This window comes from Pocillopora damicornis, chromosome 7 (assembly GCF_964200805.1).
Source record: "Pocillopora damicornis chromosome 7, jaPocDami1.2, whole genome shotgun sequence".
Lineage (NCBI taxonomy): Eukaryota > Metazoa > Cnidaria > Anthozoa > Scleractinia > Pocilloporidae > Pocillopora > Pocillopora damicornis.
The window spans coordinates 21,795,934-21,815,945 of NC_142676.1; the positions used below are offsets into that span (position 1 = coordinate 21,795,934).

At 38.6% G+C, this 20,012-nt stretch overlaps 3 protein-coding genes across 8 annotated transcripts in view; 1 reads left to right on the plus strand and 2 right to left on the minus strand.

Annotated features, from left to right (window-relative positions):
* Window positions 1-6,558: 6,558 nt before the first annotated feature.
* On the minus strand, window positions 6,559-11,638 carry LOC113682818 (uncharacterized). 2 transcript variants are annotated; one of them, XM_089211385.1, is made up of 8 exons: window positions 11,439-11,638; window positions 10,958-11,084; window positions 10,727-10,784; window positions 9,651-9,721; window positions 8,817-8,927; window positions 8,043-8,153; window positions 7,288-7,397; window positions 6,559-6,757 (listed from the first exon to the last, which is right to left on the minus strand). In XM_089211385.1, the coding sequence occupies exons 4-7, from the start codon at window positions 9,706-9,708 to the stop codon at window positions 7,288-7,290; spliced, it is 390 nt and encodes a 129-aa protein (XP_089067511.1). In that variant the 5' UTR covers window positions 9,709-9,721; window positions 10,727-10,784; window positions 10,958-11,084; window positions 11,439-11,638; the 3' UTR covers window positions 6,559-6,757. The 2 variants fall into 2 exon arrangements, with proteins under 2 accessions (XP_089067511.1, XP_089067512.1); XM_089211386.1 differs by lacking the exon at window positions 11,439-11,638 and having other exon boundaries at window positions 9,651-9,724; window positions 10,958-11,039.
* A 1,735-nt stretch (window positions 11,639-13,373) lies between these two features.
* Window positions 13,374-15,130, plus strand: LOC149043115 (uncharacterized). The gene is made up of 3 exons (XM_089211390.1): window positions 13,374-13,653; window positions 14,182-14,256; window positions 14,924-15,130. Exons 1-3 carry the CDS (start codon window positions 13,503-13,505, stop codon window positions 15,001-15,003), a joined length of 306 nt encoding a protein of 101 aa, XP_089067516.1. The 5' UTR covers window positions 13,374-13,502; the 3' UTR covers window positions 15,004-15,130.
* A 2,522-nt stretch (window positions 15,131-17,652) lies between these two features.
* LOC113682819 (uncharacterized) overlaps window positions 17,653-20,012 on the minus strand; it is a 29,583-nt gene continuing 27,223 nt past the window's right edge. For 2 of the 5 annotated variants that reach the window (XM_089211372.1, XM_089211373.1), the window contains 3 exons: window positions 19,618-19,728; window positions 19,031-19,141; window positions 17,653-17,853 (listed from right to left, as the gene is read on the minus strand). In XM_089211372.1, the coding sequence (XP_089067498.1) occupies window positions 17,843-17,853; window positions 19,031-19,141; window positions 19,618-19,728 (233 nt within the window). In that variant the 3' untranslated portion in view covers window positions 17,653-17,842. Of the gene's footprint in view, window positions 17,854-18,147; window positions 18,420-19,030; window positions 19,142-19,617; window positions 19,729-20,012 lie in introns of those variants that run through there. The other 3 variants (XM_089211369.1, XM_089211371.1, XM_089211370.1) reach the window with 3 other exon arrangements.

Here is a 20,012-nt window from a genome sequence, read left to right on the forward strand (position 1 = left end):
TACCAAACGCCAGTTTGGTACAATTCTCCGGGAAGGACACTTCTACTAAACGATTGTCGTTTTGCTGTTGATTTTTTATACAAACCAAAACCGGAACACACTGTCAATCAAATATATTCCCAGGCGGTTCTGTAAAGGAAGCTATGACATCAACATATTTACTGAACAAGTGCAGTAATACTGAAAAGTTATATCAACGTTTATTACTTAATATTAAATATATTTAATTGCTTTATTGATTATTTCCGAAGCCTCCCTTTCTGAAGTAAGACTATATTTTTGTCTTATCTGGTCACAATATTGATTAACAGCGCCTTTGTTTGGAGGCTTAGCACATTAACTCCGCCCACGCTCCTTTAAATCGTGACGATGGCGGTCTGTTTCCTGACGCTTATTTACACCTCGTCAGAAAAAAGGCCGCTAATTAGTGATCATATAAAAGGACCTCTTGTTGCAGCGTTTAGGTCACCCCTGATGAAGGCACTAGACAGGAGTGTCGAAACGTTGGGTCTATGAATTGTAACTTCTTCGGCTACATTCATTAAATCTGCAAACCAGTGTAGCATCACACTATGTCTGATTGTCCACCTGGTTGCCGTGTGAACTTTAATAAATTTTTTCTAAATTATATGGAACCGTCCTTTAGTCTATATCATGAGAGGCCAAGAAAATTCAAATCTTCTCGTTCTAAGCTAATGGAAGTCCTTACGTAACATTCATTTTGATGATGAGAAGAGTTGTAAGCTACAAATAGAGTTGATCACAGCCTTTGAAATTGATTATTTGATTTATTTTCCAGATTATTAGGCTTGAACTTTGAAATATTATTCATCTGTTCCAGTGGAAGGCAGTTCCATTGTGATTCACTTCGATTCTGCTGCCACCATCCATTCATCATCAGCAAGACATCCATTGTACACGCTGTTGATAATAAAGCTGTCGCCATATTCGGGAATTGGAGCGATAACGATAAGGTCAGCGATTCTGTTTGGATATCAGACCAGGGTTCGTTCTTCAGTCGATTTAAATCGAACTAGTTATGTTTGTTTGATCCCTTTGCGTTGAAGATCAGCTCGTTGGATGAATATCCGCCTGCGTAAAGGACAACTCTTGCCTGATAAAATCATTCAAACCTGTTGCTGCTTGCAGAGAACTCAGTTCCCATCTAAAACATTTAAATCCATCTGAAATATTACTTGAGGTAATTTAGCATTATCGACTTAGTTGATGACGTAAATTGGCCACTGTAAAGAGTTCGAAAGCTGACATTTCGAGTGTTAGACCTTCGTCAGAGCAATGGACGAAGAGCTAACGCTCGAAACGCCTGCTTTTAAACTCTTTACGATGGCCAATCTACTCATCAACTCAGTTGATCATACTAAATTACCCTGTTATACTCTCCTACCGACGCAGCATCACAGTTTCTTTAGAAACTTACCCCCTTTGTATATTTTAAATCTTACTTAGCCACGAATGTGAAGTTACGCATGTCACGATGTCTTCCAAAGTTTAGAGCGAGGACAATCGAACCATGAACACCTAGACTTTTTTTTTTTTGCTTTTTTGTCATCATCTAATCACAAGCTCACTTCATGTCGGGGCGCACACATTTTATATATGTTGAATCAGGTAAGAGTAATTAATGGCTGACAAAAGCGAAGTTTTCTGTTGGCTAAAATCCTTCTTCCCGGGAATGAAATTGGAAAGACTTTCGCTACAATTTGAAACAAAGGGTTTCCGTTGGCGAAGGTCTCTTGCGTCAGTTAAAACGGAGGATTTGGACTCCTTCTTCCCGTTCCCTGACAAGCTGCTAATAGGGACCTTAAGCACCGAGAACTTTCATAACGACGGCGACGTCGGTGGACGAAAGAGACTGAGGTGAGGACGGCGTTTTTCTCGCCAAAAAAAGCAAACCACGATGGCGACGGCAACGAGGACACGAAAAAAAAAAAGATCTAATTAGCAGAACAATAGCTCAGCACGTGTGTTTTATAACTTTGTACATTTCTTAGCCGTCCCGTGCAAAACAGCAACGTGAAATCATCACAACTTGCGTCGTCTACGAACAGAAACCGCGACGGCAAATTATTTTAATTTCCATTAGGAACTCAACACTTCCTTCCTACGTGATGCTGAAGTTGAGGTGTGGCGCCGTATGAGACAGTAACTACAGGCAGCCATTTTCGAAATTCTAATTAAAGGCAGAAATTCATTTTTTCAATCGACATCTTCCATGGCGTTGCCGTCCTGACTGCTTAAGGTCCCTGATATAAACCTTTAGCACCCTTCATTTTCCGACAGCAACTTGCCGGGTTCTTTAAAAATAAATAAATCTAAGACTTGTCGAGAGATACTTTTGCTTATCAATGCAGACAACAACATTTCGGACGAAGAATTTGTTCCATTATGCGACAGTTATTGTTAAAAAAAATCCAGATTTCGGCTATCAATCGTATCATGTTTTCGATCAAGAAAAAATGAATTCAGCTGACTGAAAGGCCCGCTTTCGAGTTGAAAAGGCAGAACTTCCTCGCCTTGCAGATTCCCGTAGTGTTCCATTGCAAACAGAGAAGCATTTTTGATGGTTTGGAGGAACTGTGTGTGCTACTGAGACGAACAAGTTATCCCTGTAGATTCAGCGATATGATTCGATATTTTCCAAGACCAGTTTCTTGTTTTTAATGAACTTTTGTTTCAGAGGGACGAAAACATGACGCAAGTATGCTTGCTGACTCTGGGCTTCTGAACGACATGGGGAACTTCGCCTTTTCCTCAGCTGACCAACCTATGTGCGTTTTTGGCGACCCTGCTTATCCCCTCCGGATTCCTCTTCAGGCGCCATATCGTCAGGGACGTCTAACCCAACAAATGGAAGATTATAATAAAGCAATGAGTACAGGACGAGTGTCCTTCGAATGGCTTTCCGGGGACATAATAAAAACAATAGAATAAAAATATAAAGATTGGTCTAAGCAGCGTAGGAAAAATGTATATTGTATGTTCCTCTATTAACGAAACAACAGCTGCACTATCCGCGACGGCCATCTTGTTTTCGTTTTTTTTTTTCTCTGATGAACTAAAGCTCTGTTCCTTTGATGCACCCGTGATCTGAGCGATCTTGGGTCGCAAATCCTAATCCGGATCCTCCCAAAGGAACACACCTTTAGTTCCTCAGATCAGTTACCATGACAGCTAGCGCGAAATCGTAGAGCGCGTCAACGGAATCGCGCGCTAAATTTGAAAACGAAAACAAGATGACCGTCGCGGATAGAGCAGCTGTTGTTTCGTTAATAGAGGAACTTTCCGATAAGGGGTCTGTCAAAACATCAAAGTAATCCACTCCAGTGGCGGAATGAAGCAAGTTCAGCGTCTAGTTTACGTTGGAGGCGTAGCGCTGAATTTCAATCGCAGGTTCACCAATATAGGAATTACCGTACACTCGATTTCCTGATTTTACAATAACACTAAATTAATCCAAAAAATATGTCCAATTTGTTCGAGAAAATAATCGGTATAGTCCGTATTTGCTTGTGACAATGACTCTTTGGGTACTTGGGAAATCTTTTTCCGTGTCATTCTACAGTCTTCCCGAATGCACTTTTTTATTCCTGACTGAGATGGCAAATGACCAGGGGGAGAAATTCCATGCAGGAAGAGACGCTGTTGAAGCTCACTTGTATACACAGTAGGTTTTCTTAATTTCTTGGTTCCAAATATTCAACAATAGTGGCTGACAACTTATTCCGAACCGGTGTTTTCAGCGGCGGAGCCAAGGAGGAGTTAGTGTCTTTCGTAGAATTGAACAACTTTATTTACATACCCCACGCTAAGTCGCATGTTTTGTGTAATTTGCCTTTGCGATAAGCCTCGATGATGCAAGTCAAGTACTCTTTCCCGGTAGCCTTGTGGCAGAGCCTTACCATTATCGTATATTCCTTGCTGTCGACTGACACTTAGTTTGCATTCACCTTTGCGAAAATGAAATAAAAAACTCTGCGCACCATCAGAAACCCAAAAAACTGCTCGAAGTCAGTGAGCCAAATTGAACTTACCAGCCTAATTTATGGGCACAAAGGCCATTCCAAGCTAAAATAATGTTCAGCCGAATCACCCGAGACGTTGGTTTGAAAAAAATTAAAATTATATTTTCCCGTCAATGATGTGATTAGACAGTGCTACAAAAATTGCGAATTCTTTTGTCTATTTTAAGAGCTCTTATTGGATAATCATCAAAAAGAGGCAGAAAGAAGAATCAAGCATTCACGGTTCGAGTGTCCTCACTGTAAGACTCTCCAAGTTGTTTGCAATCCTCGTTTCTTTGTAAATCATTATTAACCCTTTATTTGGTTGACTAAGGAAAGAGAGTGTAGAGTAGTAAGGAGAGTGAAGTTATACGATATGTCAAAACGGTTGAAAATGACTCACAACCACAACCTACTAATGATAAAAACGAAACTTTCGTGCGACAACTTTATCTCAAGACTTTATTTCAAAATGAATCAATAAATAATCACGTGTATAGTGAAGACATATATAAGTCAACCACTGTTATTTAACCGCCTCACTCAGGAACAGACTTGTTTATCTTTGTCCTCAATCAGTTCCCGATCTTTAGATCATAACACAACAAAGATTAAATATGCAGACGTCAAGGTCATATTGACGAAACATTATCAATAAAAGGTTCCGCTTCTAGGTATCACAACTAAAGGGGTTTAAGCCTTATTCTTTAGCCTCAAATGAAAAATTACCCTGCCAAAAATTGAACCCAGGATCTACTAAAATGCACCTGCATAAACGAAAAATGGGCACGTCTACCATTGGACCGACATTCCCATCTCTCGGTTGAATTGATTCAACCTCACCCCATTCCCTTTCCCCCACAGAAAGAGGAAATAAATTCTGAAAATCAAAATATTCCGTTACTTTCTTTCCTCTGACATTAGAATTCTTGATTGTTCTTTGAATCGAAACGTGTTATTAGGTCAGAGATTCGACTTAAACTGCGGTATAAATGTTGGCTTCCTTCTAAATCTACGTTTGCAGTGAAGGGGGATGCGATGAAAACAAACATTCACGTATGTTGGAAATGAAAACTTACCAAATTTGACTGCTACCATCCCTTCAGAGTAAAGGACTAACGCTCGAAACGTCCACCAAACCCACCCCACCGACGCAGCACCGCAGTTTCTTCTTCGCGCGATAGCTTACTTCATAGCTCAACTCAGTTCCTCTTCTATCTAAAACTGAATAAGTCAAACAGACCAAATCCTCTACGACGAAACATGACTTTTGCTCGTAGAGGAAGCCAACACTTAAATTGCAATGGAGGACTTATTTTTTTAGCGTATGCACGTAAGAAATAGGGTTTCCTGTGATTCTGATTTACGACAAATTTTGTTTCAGGAGCTTTCGGAAAAAAGAAAGTGCGTTTACAAGGTTGAGCGAATTTTGGGTGGCAGCATCAATAAAAAAATGAAAATTTTTGTGCGGTCGCAGAATCTTCAGTAACCCTCAATTTTCGATCATTTATTCGGTAGCTATGGTAACGGTATAGCCTTCTACATATACCTTAAATCAGTGCCATTTTAATTTCAGCTCTTTTCATTATTTGGACTGAGCCTGCTTTTACTCTCCTACTAGTCGTTAGGCGTAACGGCCCATGGAAGTGAGAAAAACACTGTCTTGTTAACTGGTTCAATCTACGAGTTCGATTTATGGTTTTTCTTGGTGTTGCGTAAACTAGTGCTGGAGAGAAGTTTCGTTTTTGAATAATCATTATTCACTGATCTTCAATCTGTTGCACGTATTAAGCCATTTCATTATCGCTTTATCCAGAAAACCAAAAGGCAATTAATCTTTTATATTTCTGTGATAATTTGCTTTTCATTTAGCCCAATTAATAATGTTTGCGTAGTCTCGCGTTTGCTTTGCATTCACATTGAAAAAAAACATTGATTTTCGGAATGTTTATTTTATTTGAACAATTCGCCGGTCTTTCAGAGTAGATAAGTAATTTAATTTTGTAAAGTCATCAATTTCTTGATATGATATCATTAGTTTGGTAAATTCGTAAAGAAAATATGAAAATAGAATTGTGAAACAGCTATGAATTTGACTCAAAAATGTATTTCATAGATGCAGGTGGGTAAAAAATGTCTGTATTCGAGTCACGTGGCCAACCAAGCTATAGTTTAACTCGGTTCCCTTGGCATGATGGGATGCTAGTACGCGAGATTACCCCCCAGTATTTCATCAGTCTTTCCTAATGATTATTCGGTACCCTTTTATACTCCTGGGTGGATAGAGGCACTGTGAGATTGAAGTGTTTTGCTCAGGAACACAACACAATACCTGGTCAGGTCTCGAACCCAGACCTCTCGAAACGAAATCCAGCGCACTGCCTATTGGGCAATCGCGTCCGTAGGTAGATTAAAAAAAATGGTCGGTTTAAGTTAAAATGCCATATCAGCGCGGCCTATTATTCATTTTCAACCAATTTATCCCTTGGGTTGATTAAGAAATGGTTGTTAATAACAAAGAGAATCAACCACAGACTTTGAGTTGATCATCTGTTTATTTTCCAGATAACGAGGCTTAAAATTCGGCAATAAGCACAGCGAAAAAAAACCCCTTACATTAGCAACCCAGCTCATTCCTTCACCCAACCCAAATCATGCAAGCAAAATGATACTACTGCCTCATATCTTTTCCATCTGATCCGGAAGAAGACAGGTCAGAAGGTTTTATTTTGATTCTGCAATAAGAAAAAAAACACCACTGTGATTAACCAAAGGCAAATATTTGTATCATAGTTGAAATGCATTTTCAAAGTTTCACCTCTATTTAAGTCAATTTTTCTTGAAATTGGAAATTCCTCCTACCGCTGCCATCGTTTTCCTTTTGAACTCCTTGTCATCTCATTAGAGACCTCTCAATTTAAATACGAAAAGGGGGTAGATCCTCCTAATCCATTCTCATTGGTCTTTTTCCCCATTACGAAAGCCATTTTAAAAAACCATTTGAGCCACATTTATGAATTTAAGAAGACAGCTGTTATTACGGACAGGGTGACAAATCGCACTTTTTGTCAAGAGAGATAAACCTCTGTGATTTCTTTTTTTTTATTGTTTTGTTTGTTTTTTTTTTTTTAAGAAAAGAATGCTCATCACCACATGTAAATAACTAAGAGAATTAAATGAGACACAAAACACACATTTTTAAAACGTTTTAAAGTTTCCGCTAATCTATATGATTTTTTAAACGATTACTTGTGCACATGCTTACCTAACAGAAGCGGCAAGTTTTGGGGCAATTACGCTTCATGTAATTTTTGTTTTTCGTACATTCACTGTTTGCTGCCTTAGATTTACAACCTTTGACTTTATCCTTACAAACTGAAAGGAAAAAAGTAAAGCAGTGTAAATGTAAGTGCATCGCGTATCTTATCAGATTTCATCAACATTTCTGTTTGAATCGTATTCCCCTGAATCAGGATCTCTTCATGCCTGGTCACCCGTGCTGCCGGACCTTTTCTTTTTTCCTAATCTCGCCTCTCTACTCGTTCCTTGTGAATTAATTCCTATGTAATTCGTTTCAGTGAGTGAAAGAGCTGTAATTATACAAGGGCCTATACAGAGGGTCGCAATTAAATTCAGCGAGAACTCACCCATTGTGGTATATGGCATGCGCTGATAAACGCAAAGGTCTTTCTGCTTTGATGTCTTCACAAGAATCACTTAAATTTAATGCTGAACTGGCATATTGACTACAAAGAAAGCTAACAGTTATGTAGAGGTGGCCGTCGGGGAAGGAGTAGAGGAGAGGGGGGGGGGAGGGGTAGAGGGGAAAGAGCTTGAACGTTTTTTGAAGAATAACACTATGGTTGAAAAGTGAGGGAATGCCCATTGGTGTAGATGAATCGGCAGCGGGATCAAAATTTAAGCCCAAGAAAGGGAGAAAAAAGCATTACATGGATCTATTATCGCAAATTTTTGTAACGTTATGGGTAATCTATTTCACTTCTTGAGCATCATGCTTACCTGGACAGACTCCGCAACTTTTGGAGCAATTGAACAGCATGAAATTTGGATTTTTTCCGCATTCACCGATCGATGCCCAGAATTTACAATTTTTGTTTTTATCTTTGCAACCTGACGGAAAAAAAGTAAAGCAATAACATGTAAGTGCATCGCTTAATCTTACCAGATTTCATCAACATTTCTGTTTGAATCACATTCCTTTGAATCACATTCCCCTGAATCAGGATCTCTTCATGCCTGGTCACCCGTGCTGCCGGACCGTTTTTTTTCTTAATTTCGCCTCCCCAATCGTTCCTTGTGAATTAATTCCCATGTAAGTCATTTCAGTGAGGAGAAGAGCTGTAATTACGAGGGACTGTGCAGGGGGTTGCAATTAAATTAAACGAGAATTAACCCATTGTGGTATATGGCATGCGCTAATAAACGCAAAAGGTCTTTTTGCTTTGATGTCTCTACAAAAAACACCCAAATTTAACGCTGAACTTGCATATCGACTACCAGGAAAGCTAACAGTTATGTCGAGGAGGCCGTCGGGGAAGGAGAAGAAAGGGGGGGGGGAGGGAGGGAGGGTGGAGGGGAAAGAGCTTGAACGTTTTTTTGAAGAATAACACTATGGTTGAAAAGTCAGGGAATGCCTATTGGTGTATATGAATTGGCAGCATAATCAAAATGTAAGCACAAGAAAGAGAGAAAAAAGCATTACATGGATCTATTCTCAAAAAACTTTAAAACGTTATGGGTAATCTTTTTTCACTTCTTGAGTATCATGCATACCTGGACAGATTGTGCAACTTCTGGGGCAATTGATCACCATGAACTTTGGATTTTTTTTGCATTCACCGCTCAATGCCCATGATTTACAATTTTTGTTTTTATCCTTGCAAGCTGACGGAAAAAAAGTAAGGCAATGAAAACATAAACTCACTCCTAAAGAATTCCATGAGTCAGATTTCTTTAAAATTTCTCTTTGTATAATATTTTCCTTGCTTCTTTTGGAAAAAATCAATATGGCAGTCTTTCGTTAGGAAAGCAACGATTTTACCAGTCATTCTTCGTTGCTCGTTTACCTCTCCCTTCACTTACTATCAGCAATAGATTCAAATCCCTTGCTATCAGTCAGGGCCTTAGTTAGAGTGTTCCACTTCAAGCATAATTTTGAGTTTAACAGCGAGGAAAAATAATCAAGCATCAAGCATAAAAAAAGTACAAAAAAAAAAGGACAAAACTGAAAAAGCAAACAAAAAGTAATAAAGAATGAAAACGAGGCCAGGCCTGGTTACAAAGAAGCCAAAAAAAATGGCTTCCAGCAGTTCTAGAAGTTCTCATATTAATTATAATGCAACACAAGAGTGATGCTAACTGAGCGTAATCGTGACATTTTCTGAACATTAAGAATTCACTAAATAGTGTAACATATCAAGCATAATGTGGCGAACCCTAGCCTTGGATCCGAGCTGACTATAGTTTCCTACGTCACGCCCCACCACTCTCCAATGTAGAAAGTTTTCATGAGGGGAGGAGCTGTTACCAACCAAATCCAGCTCACAATCTCTCCTCCTTCGCATTCAGAGTCACTTGAAAGAATTTTGAGCTTCCTTCTGCACTTACCAGCCGCCACAGACAATGCACAGCTCACGAAAATCAACAAAATGACCAAGTTTCTCATGTTTAGCAAATATCTACTGAGAGACAAAAATGAGGTAGAATTTATAATTTTATCCCATTCAAACATAATGTTACGTCCGTTGATCGGGTTTTGGTTAAATCAACCAAAGTAATGGTGGTAGAACTGAGTGGAAGCCCAATTAATTAGTATAGGTAATCACATGAGGCCAAGTACTATTAAGGATTAATTGCACGAGAGTTTTCAAAATTTTCCAAAATTCGAAAATTTTGAAAACTCAAGTGCAATTAATCCTTAATAGTACGAGGTCTCATGGGATTACTTGTTTATCAATAAAGGGCAAAATTTATACGAAGGAAAATCACGCGCGCAGTCTATTTTTAACAAATTTCAAGATAGCAAACGGTTGCTATGCAACGGATTAGCCAATCATTAACAGGTAATCATGCCCTCTCTTGATTACTAAAAATGCCCTCGATTAAGAAAAATGCCCTCTCTCTCAACCAATCAGCGCTCAGTAATTTTGCCCTTTATTGATAAGTTCTGTAATCATAGGAGTGATAAAGGAAATGAACGAATTATTAAAGCAGTAACGGGCGTGGATGACAGAGGAAGTGAATTCATCAAATTCAGATAATCTTTAAATTCTCAAGTACGATAAAACCCCGTTTTTCTCACAGCAGATTTTGTTCTAAGAGTTTTCCTCGCAGTTTCTCCGAGGATCATGTGGTAAAGGTTTTATATGCGAAAGAGGGTGAAGATCAGGATTTTTGAAACGACAAGATCGATGACTGTTTAGAACTGTTACTGGTATATATTAGGAAACCTACTAGTCCTGCCAGAGCGCCATGCCCCACTTAATGATAACGATTACTGATCGAATCTAAGCAACACAAAAAATTTGGATTAGAAACAACCTCATAAAGGTTTTTTATTGCTAAGTTTTGAGAGAATTGGCTCGAAATGACTTTTTTTTTTTGGTTCGAAAGGAACAGTTCTTTGATATTTTGCCTCTGTGCTTCTGTGATGAACGATCGGTTATAAGAGAAACTGTACATACCGTGAATCTTCTTGAAGTTTCAACGATTCCACAAGTCTGAACTCACGCAGTTTGGAACCTGTGGAGAATGGGCGTGAACGTATATAAGTTTTCAACCGTGTTTCATAAAGAACGAGGAAGTTATTGTGCAAAAGATTGTCTTTCGTCATCTTAGGCAGAGACTTAGCATTAGTGGTCTCCGTTCTTTTAAACTTGAATCAGCTTAGCATTCTAAGACGATCCATAACCTACCTTGGTTGTGTTCTGACTCAGTTCTCCGGGAAGGACACTTCTACTAAACGATTGTCGTTTTGCCGTTGATTTTTTATACAAATCAAAACCAGAATACACTGTCAATCAAGCATATTCCTGAGCGGTTCTGTAAGAGAAGTCATGAGATCAATATATTTAAAAAAAACAAGGCGTTTTTTTTTTAAAAAAATTGATAACAAGACTGTTGAAGACGGAAATTGATTAAAACCACGAAGGAATTAGTTCGGGGAAAAATACAACTCAGATATCTGTGAAACATAGGTAATTTTTCAGCAAAAAGTGCGATGGTTGGTTTACTTAGAGTTACTGAACAAATGTAGTAATAGGAATTAAATATACTTAATTTCTATACTTTTGCCTCATCTGGTCTCGTATTACATTGCAATATTTATCAACCTATCAAAATTTATACCTGTGCTTTAGCATGTCTTATATTCAATTTCTGATACATATTATTTACCAGGGGGTTGGGTGGGGGTCCTTATGATCTCCAGTGAGGATAGAACAAGTCCGAAAGCTGAACGCGGCAATCAAGACAAAAGGCACAGTTTTTCCCATGCAGACTAACATACACCAATGAATAACTTTTTTTTCGGCTAGTTTGCTTTCTTTGCTTTGCTGCGTGTGTCGTGGAAAATTCCTGACCGTGGTCCCTATTGTAAAAAGATAGATTGTTTACGAGCGCGTGATTAGCCGATAAGTTTCGAGGATTGAAGATTCCGGCCCTCAAAGATGCTTAAAAATAGCTCCCATGTTGTTGTGCGTCTGCAATCAATTTTTTATTCAATTAGTACTTAGATTATTTCTCTCAGGTAGAATTTCGGTCGGGCACCTTTTTCATATTGTGATCGTAAAATTGACATGGAGACAGATGTTTTTACGTAAACACAAGTTCCGGCTAAAAATTGGAATATTTCCATGTTGCGAAAAGATGTTTATTTACGAAGAAAATGACTTTAACTTATAAAGAATTGATCCTGCACAGGAATTTCCTGACAATGACCCTTCTCACATTTTTAACCTCTTTGATATTCTCGTTTTTTAGGTTAAATCCATGTTGAATTCCCAATCAACAAATTAGTTCTTAAATTTTACTATAACATAGCTAGTAAATTTGTCTAATCAAAGTCAATTGCGTGAGCGTGCTTCATATTTCTTTTGTGCACGCTCATGACGTTAGCAAACAAATCCCTTGAGGAAAAAAATTTGAAAATGTTATAAAACAATTGATTCATACGTCAACTGTGCGTTCATCGGGATATGAAGCACTTGGGAGGTTTGGAGAGCACTCAAGAAGCGGGAGTTGCTCTCGGCTACGATTCAAGCAACTCTTACGCATCTTTCGTGCTCTCAAACTTCCCGCGTGCTTCATATCTCGATGAACGCACGCTGACGTATGAACCAATTGTTAATTGAAACATAGCGCGCGTGCTTGCCCCATATAAGTCCTATTGAGCCGCTATACACTCAAAAAGCTAAAGTTGCTCTCGGCTGTGTCTCGAGCTACTCTTACGCAGTTTTCGTGCTCTCCAAACTTCCCGTGTGCATCCAGAACTCGATATACGCATGCTAAGCATGAACAAATTCTTAAATTTAGCACGTTCGACATCTCTTTTCCTCAGAGGTGACTTATGGTGTAAACAAGTGGTACTTTTCATCCTCCGCACTGAATTTATAATCAGGTAACTCTTATGAATAGCACCCAGTTCCTTTAAAAATACTTTTAACAATATTGTGCTTTGGATAAAAGTCATGTGCGCCAATTTGTTATTCAATTGGTATTTAGCTTGTTTCCGGAACCTCTCAAGTGATATACGACATGAGGTCTGGATAGAAGCAGATATGTAACGAATTTAAGAAAATGAACGACACTTTTTAAAGACATGTTTCGATAGTTATTCTGTCATCTTTACTTCTGAATAATACAAGGTACAAAGTTTAATTTAAAGTGTTTAACAAAATGCTGATTGGACAAAACAAGCAACAGTAACAGAATAATGTATGCTTTTACAAGGAAAGTTTTAAATTAACATGATAAAGTTGATAATTGTGTAGTGTAGGTTTCTCCCATTGAATGCGGATAGCTTCTTAGATTTAAAGTTGAAAAGTTGTGGAAGCGTGATCTAAGATGTTAAAACACCCATCAGAACAAAGAGTGCGACATTGTGGAGAGTTATGTCAAGACGTCTTAAAATGTGAGAGGTCCCATCACTGACCAAGTGCTTACTTACGCGTGTGGATAAATGCCGAGAGGTTTCGCCAACATAGTAGGCGTTACAGCCCGCCCATAAAAACTTGTAAACCACAAACGTACAGAGCCCACGAGGGATTGGGTCTTTCACACCAAACATATTACCTATTTTAAAAGATGAAAAATCCAACTTAACATCGATGTTGTTACAATAACGCTTCACAAATTGGCGAGCCCTTTTTTGCTTGACCACAGTAAAGGGCCAATGTAAGGTAATTTAAAATAAAAGGTAGGCGTAGGGTCTGAAACGGAGACCGGGAGATTGCACTCATTATGGGTGAGCGTCAGGTATCGATTGACAACCCTTTCAACCAGATGGGCTGGAAAAAGATTCTTTTCAAGGATTTCAGTGAGTTTCTTGATGTCTTCGTGGAAACCCGACCATGCGTTGTTGATCTTGTAGACTCTATCAACAAGAGTGCAGGTGAGACCCAGTTTGTAGGGATAAGGTATAAAACTAAAATAATTAGTCTACAGGCCCCTGAAGATTTTCTTACGGTAAACACTTGTGACAGAAAAATGGGTCTCATTGTTGATTAAACATCGAGGAAAAAATACCATTCCTTGAACTCGATATATGACATATATTGTGCTTTGGATAAAAGTCAGCGGATCTTTTTTAACTTCTTGTTTGGACTCCTGAAACTATTTATAAATAAATATATTTGATGTTAATAAAATCATTATGCATCGTTGTTTATGAATACGAACTTTCAAAAAGTTTAAACGCTTACCTAATTTTTAAAATGTACTATGGGCCTTACAATTTTACAAAAGTATAATACAATATGTTCATACAAGTAAAATCCACAAATGTATACGTTATGTGACGTGTTAAGTTCCCTAAAATCCCTGAGTTACAAGTTATTGGCATGGAGGTACATCATCGGAGAACAACTTCTTTTAAAGCGCTCAGTTTTGTCATAACGAACGGCCTGTCATTGTCACATAGGGAGCGCCCATGCACCCGTTATCGGATTCGTGGAATCACGCTTTTTTATCTTGGTGAATAGTTTGCTTCCTTGTGGTAAGTGACATACACTCAGCAGTTACTACCTTATTTTTTAATTACTAGTGGAGTCGTTTCTTGGAAGTACATCTTTAATTGGAGAATCGGTGAAAGATTCGTGTGATTCTACCGTTATTTAAAAAGGCTAACTCTGAAAGTTTAAAAGAGCTGAAAATCGTGACAAAATGCAGAATTGTACCCTCTTTCTGTATGAAATCCTTAATTATAATCGACTCACATTAGAGTCCCAGAGTTCTGAGAAATATATGGGAGGAGAGATGATAAGAAAAATCTCTTTAAAAGCGAATAATAATGCTAAAAATAATAAAAAAATACGAAAAGTCTGATATATTCTACAGAAAAAGTTTAATTTCCGAAAGTAACAAGAGGCTTCAGAATGAAACGTGCGAGTGCTTTTGGTAAAACCGAAGTTTTATATTTCTTCGCTAAGTTCGCGTTGGCTACATGTTCGCTACATGTTCGCTTCATGTTCGCTACAAGTTCGCTACATGTTCGCTTCATGTTCGCTTCATGTTCGCTACATGTTCGCTATATTTAAATACATGTTCACTTCATGTTCTCAATATTCAACTTCGAGCTCGCTACATCAGCAAACCCCCTGAATAACTTTTCAAATTACAATAATTAATAATTACTGCAATCTCTCAATACCTTCTATTCGTAGCTTCGGTCGCCAAAATGTACTCCATTTGTACGGCCAGCAACTCACCTCATCTGCTCAAGATTCTATATATAAGTAACTAGATTTGAAATGGTAGCAAGACAACGTATGGAAATGTTTTCGTTAGTTAAGATATTCGTAGCAAATTACACTTAGACAAGAAATGTTCTCCAGAGCATAAACTTTGCGTTCTAAACTTAGGCGTAGACTTACAACAACAAACGATCGAGATTTACATGAGTATGAATATTACCTATGAAAGTTAGAAACTCCAGACATAAATTTTTAAAGTTACATAATTGTACAAGTGGCTGGGTGCCAATATATTGTAAACTCTCCTTAGTTCTGTGGTAAATAAAGTATTGAAATAGTCTTCCTCATAATGTTGGTGAAATCGACTTAGGTGTAGCGAACTTCGGCCGCGGCAGGTATCGGGGGTAGGGGGGGACGCTTACTCGTGTAAACACTGAATTCAACGTGACGAGAAACTACAACGCTCAAAACGTCCGCTTCTAAACTCTTTGCGATGGCCAATATACGTTATCAACTCAGTCGATAATTCTAAATTACCCTGTTTTACTCTCCCACCGACGCAGCATCACAGTTTCTTTAGAAACTTACCCCCTTTATTCATTTGAAATATTACTTGGCCACGGAAGTAAAATTACACGTCATAATGTCTTTTAAGACTCTCCAAGTTTACTGTTTGCAATTCTCGTTCCTTTGTAAATCATTATTACCCCTTTTTTTGGTTGACAAAGGAAAGAGAGTGTAGAGTAAGGAGAGTGAAGGTATGTGATATCTCAACACGGCTGAAAATGAATTACAACCACAACCTACTAATGACAAAAACGAATCTTTCGTGAGACAAATTTATCTAAAGACTTTATTTCGAAATGAATCAATAAATAATCACGTGCATAGTGAAGACATATGTAAGTCAACCACTATTATACGACCGCCTAGCTCAGGAATAGAATACTTTATCTTAGTCCTCAATTCTGTTTCTGCACTTTAGATCATAATACAACAAAGATTAAATATATAGACCTCTAGGCCAGTATGACGAAAAAGTATCACAAAAAGTTTCCGGTTCTAGGTGTCCAGCTGAAGGGGTTTAAGCCTTTTTCTTTAACCTCGAATGAAAAATTACCCTGCCAAAAATTTAACCCAGGATCTAATAAAAATTAATGCACCTACATAACCGAAAAATGTGCACGTCCACTGATGGATCACATCCTCATCTCGGTGGATTTGATTCAACCTCCTCTCCCCACCTCACCCCCTATAACAGAGAGAGAAAATAAATTCTGAAAATCAAAATATTCCGTCATTTTCCTTCCTCTGACAATAGCATTCTTGATCGTTCTTTGAATCGATATGTGTCATTACGTCGTAGATTCGAATTAAACTTTGGTATAAATGTTGGCTTCCCTCTAAATCTTCGTTTGCAGTGAAGGGAGAAATGATGAAAACAAACATTCACGTATGTTGGAAATGAAAACTCGCCAAACTTGACTGCTACCATCCTCCCAGAGTGAAGGCCTAACGTCCACACAACCCACCCCACCGATGCAGCACCGCAGTTTCTTCAGAACCTTAACCCCCCCCCTACTCCCCCACCCCCTATTCAAATGCACGATGGCTTATTTAATAGCTCAGCTCAGTTCCTCTTTTTTCTAAAACTGAATAAGTCAAATAAACCAAATCCTCTACGACGAAACATAACTTCTTGCTTCTTGGTAAAGGTAGAGCCCTCTAAAGATACCTTACATCAGTGCCATTTTCATTCCGGCTCTTTTCTTAACTTGTCGTTAGGCGTAACGGCCCATGGAAATGAAAAAAACACTGTCTTGTTAACTGGTTCAATCTTCGAGTTCGATTTATAGTTTTTCTTGGTGTTGCGTAAACTAAAGCTGGAGAGAAGTTTCGTTTTCGAATAATCATTATTCACTGACCTTCAATCTGTTGCACGTATTAAGTCATTTGATTATCACTTTATCCAGAAAACCAAGAAGCACTTTATCTAATTCTGTGATAATTTGTTTTTCATTTAGTTCAGTTAATAACATTTGCGTAGTCTCGTGTTTGTTTTGCATTCGCATTGAAAAAAAACCATTGAATTTCGGAATGTTTATTTTATTTGAACAGTTTGCCGGTCTTCAATTTCTTGATATGATGTCATTAGCTTGGTAGATTCGTAAAAAAAATATGAAAATGAAATTGTGAAACAGCGTCGGATTTAACTCAAAAATGTATTTCATAGATACAGCTGAGTAAAAAATGTCTGTATTCGAGTCACATGGCCCACCCGGCTATAGTTTAACTCGGTTCCCTTAGCATGATGGGATGCTAGTACATCGCGAGATTACCCCCCCCCCCCCCCCCTCCAGCATTTCATCAGTCTTTCCTAATAATTATTCGGTACCTTTTATACTCCTGGGTGGATAGAGGCACTGTGAGAATAAAGTGTTTTGCTCAGGAACACAACACAATACCCGGTCAGGTCTCGAACCCAGACCTCTCGAAACGAAATCCAGCTCACTGCCTATTGGGCCATCGCGTCCGAAGATAGATAAAAAAAATGGTCGTTTCAAGTTAAACTGCCATATCAGCGCGACCTATTTTTCATTTCAACCAATTTATCCCTTCCCCTTCGTCTTTCCTTGTTTTGAACCTCTTGGGGTTAATTAAGAAATGGTTGCTAATAACAAAGAGAATCAACCACAGCCTTTGAGTTGATCATTTGTTTTATTTTCCAGATGATGAGGCTTGAAATTCTACATTAAGCACAGCGAAAAAAAAACCCTTACATTAGTAACCCAGCATTTTCCTTCACCCAACCCAGATTATGCTGGCAAAATAAGACTTCTGCCTCAAATCTTTTCCATCTGATCCGGAGGAAGACAGGTTAGATGTGTTTCACTTCGATTCTGCAATAAGAAAAAAAAAACAAAACAAAACAGAACACCACCGTGATAAACCAAAGGCTAAAGTTTGTTCTATGGCTGAATTGCATTTTCGAAGTTCCACCCATTTAAGTCAATTTATCTTGAAATTGGAAATCTCTCCTACCGCTGTCCTCGTTTTCCTTTTGAACTCCTTATCTCATTAAAAAGTAAAAGCCTCTATACAGGCCCAAGTGGCCCATGGGGTCGGCACTTAGCTCCAGTTTCCTTTGCATGAAGCGGCTAGGAGTATTGCTATTATTGAGATAAACCTCTGTGACTCTTTTTTAAAAAAAAGAATGCTCATCACTACACGTAAATTAGAAAGAGAATTAAATATATCATTAAAAAGAAACAAAATTTCAGAACCTTTTTGAAATTTTTTTTCTGGCAGCAGAATCAAAATGTAAAATGTTTCACTTCTTGAGCATTATGCATAACTGGACAGACTTTGCAACTTTCGGGGCAATTGAACAACATGTACCCTGGATTTTTTTGGCATTCACCGCGCGATGCCCAGGATTTACAATGTTCGTTCTTATCCTGGCAAGCTGACGGAAAAAAGTAAAGCAATATACATGTACGTGCATCGCTCAATCTTATCAGATTTCATCAACATTTCTGTTTGAATCACATTCCCCTGAATCAGGATCTCATCATGCCTGGTCACCCATGCTACCGGACCTTTTCTTTTTTCCTAATTTCGCCTTCCCACTCGTTCCTTGTGAATTAATTCCCATGCAAGTCATTTCAGCGAGAGAAAGAGCTGTAATTACGAGGGCCTATACAGAGGATTGCATTTAAATTCAACGAGAACTCATCCATTGTGGTGATTGGCATGCGCTAATATACGCAAAAGGTCTTTTGCTTTGATGTCTTTACACGAATCATCCAAAGAAAGCTAACAGTTATGCAAATGTGGCCATCGGGGGAGGAGGGGGGGAGAGGTGAGATCGGAGGGGTGGGGTTGGTGAAAAAAGTATTTTTGAATAAAAACACTATGATTGAAAAGTCAGGGGATGCCCATTGGTGTATATAAATTGGCAGCAGAATCAAAATGTAAGCACAAGAAAGAGAGAAAAAAAGCATGACATGGATCTATCGTCACAAAATTTTAAAACGTTATGGGTAATCTATTTCACTTCTTAAGCATCATGCATACCTGGACAGACTCCGCAACTTTTGGGGCAATTGAATAGCATGTACTTTGGATTTTTTCCGCATTCACCGCGCCATGCCCAGGATTTACAATGTACGTTCTTATCCTGGCAAGCTGACGGAAAAAAGTAAAGCAATATACATGTAAGTACATCGCTTAATCCTATCAGACTTCATCAACATTTCTGTTTGAGTCACATTCCTCTGAATCAGGATCTCTACATGCCTGGTCACCCGTGAAGCCGGACCGTTGCTATTAAATTCAACCAGAACTCACCCATTGTGGCTTATGGCATACGCTAATATACGCAAAAGGCCTTTTACTTTGGTGTCTTTACACGAATCATCCAAAGAAAGCTAACAGTTATGCAGATGTGGCCGTCGGGGCAGGAGTAGGGGGAGGTGGTGAAAAAGCATTTTTGAATAAAAAAAACTATGATTGAAAGGTCAGGGATGCCCATTTGTGTGTACAAAATGGCAGCCGAATCAAAATGCAAGCACAAGAAAGAGAGAAAAGGGCATTACATGGATCTATCATCACAAAATTTTAATTATGGGTAATCTATTTGACTTCTTGAGCATCATGCATACCTGGACAGACTCCGCAACTTTTGGGGCAATTGAATAGCATGTACTTTGGATTTTTTCCGCATTCACCGCGCCATGCCCAGGATTTACAATGTACGTTCTTATCCTTGCAAACTGACGGGAAAAAGTAAAGCAATATACATGTAAGTATATCGCTTAATCTTATCAGACTTCATCAACATTTCTGTCTGAATCACATTCCCCAGAATCAGGATCTCCTCATGCCTGGTCACCTGTGCTGCCGGACCGTTTTTGTTTTCCTAATTTCGCCTCCCCACTCGTTCGTTGTGAATTAATTCCTATGTAAGTCATTTCAGTGAGAGAAAGAGCTGTAATTAAAAGGGCCTTTATTGAGGGTTGCAATTAAATTCAACGACAACCCACCCATTGTGGTATAT

Coding starts and splice junctions, on each gene's coding strand:
- LOC149043115 (XM_089211390.1), top strand. CDS start 13,503: ATGGGTGAGCGTCAGGTATCGATTGACAACCCTTTCAACCAGATGGGC. Junction 13,654..14,181: donor CTCTATCAACAAGAGTGCAG/GTGAGACCCAGT, acceptor ATTGTCACATAG/GGAGCGCCCATGCACCCGTT. Junction 14,257..14,923: donor GAATAGTTTGCTTCCTTGTG/GTAAGTGACATA, acceptor TTCTATTCGTAG/CTTCGGTCGCCAAAATGTAC.
- LOC113682818 (XM_089211385.1), bottom strand. CDS start 9,708: ATGAGAAACTTGGTCATTTTGTTGATTTTCGTGAGCTGTGCATTGTCT. Junction 8,928..9,650: donor TGCATTGTCTGTGGCGGCTG/GTAAGTGCAGAA, acceptor TTTTTCCGTCAG/CTTGCAAGGATAAAAACAAA. Junction 8,154..8,816: donor AAGTTGCACAATCTGTCCAG/GTATGCATGATA, acceptor TTTTTCCGTCAG/GTTGCAAAGATAAAAACAAA.